Below are 942 nucleotides of genomic sequence, written 5' to 3'. Positions count from 1 at the left end.
AACACGAGCGTTTGTACTCTCCAGTCGTCTCACAGGAGAGACAGACAAGAAGAAGAAGAAGAAGAAGAAGAAGAGGAAGCGAGAGAAGTGATAGAAATCGAGTCGTCTCCCGATCCGAGCGTAATTTCCGGTAAGTTTATAAAAAAAAATATTAATTGGAGAGATTTATTTGTAATAAAAAATAAATATTTTTTTGCTTTTTTCTAGAACACGAACACATGTACTCTCCTATCTACTCACAGGAGAGTCAAGAAGAAGAGGAAACGGAAGAAGAAGAAGAGAGCGAGCATGATGAAGAGCATGAGCCGCTAGGAAGATCGCAGGAGCAAGAGGGAGAACAGTCGCCGAGAACACCGGAGCAAGCGAGAAACGCGTATACTCCTACAACAAACCCTGAATCTCCTGTAGGCAAGTAATCCTTTTGTCGATTTCTCAATTTTATGTTCGTATTTAATTTAAGAATATTGAATTTCTTTTATCAGGATTTCGCTCTTCTCAGTCTCCGATTTTGAGGATGAGAAGGTTTGACCTAGAGCGATTCAACCGACGCCTGTTCCGATAGAGGTTAGTAGCCTTATCGTTAAATATCGTAATAAATGCACGTGTGCGTTCTTAAATTAAATACGAACATAAATAAATTTTGACATAATCTTGTCATGAAATATAAATTTATCGATAACTTTTTTTGTACAGAAACGCATATCGCCTACGAGGAAGCTCAGCGAGGCGGCGGACGACTTGCTTCGATTCGAGAGGAGGAAGGTGAAACAGCGGAAGAGAGGCGAGAGCAGCAGAGAAGGTCCGAGGATGAAGAAACGGATACGGATGAGGAGGAGGGAGAAAATCAGGTCGAGGATTTTAATTATTTAATTTTAATCGGGGAAAATCAGCGGCGGTTTCGAAATTTCGCGATGTTAGGTAGGGAACTGTCTCTTATACACA

General features: G+C 41.0%; 1 protein-coding gene across 1 annotated transcript in view; it reads left to right on the top strand.

Annotated features, from left to right (window-relative positions):
- The window catches only part of LOC105448008 (histone H3.v1-like), a 1,050-nt gene extending 144 nt beyond the window's left edge, over window positions 1-906 (top strand). Inside the window, exons 2-4 of the mRNA XM_011686366.1 lie at window positions 25-130; window positions 208-564; window positions 694-906. Coding sequence (XP_011684668.1) covers window positions 25-130; window positions 208-416 — 315 coding nt within the window. The 3' untranslated portion in view covers window positions 417-564; window positions 694-906. The remainder of the gene's footprint in view (window positions 1-24; window positions 131-207; window positions 565-693) is intronic.
- The last annotated feature ends 36 nt before the right edge of the window (window positions 907-942 follow it).

Source organism: Wasmannia auropunctata, unplaced genomic scaffold (assembly GCF_000956235.1).
Source record: "Wasmannia auropunctata unplaced genomic scaffold, wasmannia.A_1.0 LD336090.1, whole genome shotgun sequence".
In the NCBI taxonomy this organism is placed as follows: Eukaryota; Metazoa; Arthropoda; class Insecta; order Hymenoptera; family Formicidae; genus Wasmannia; species Wasmannia auropunctata.
This window is presented reverse-complemented; position numbering and strand designations above follow the sequence as displayed.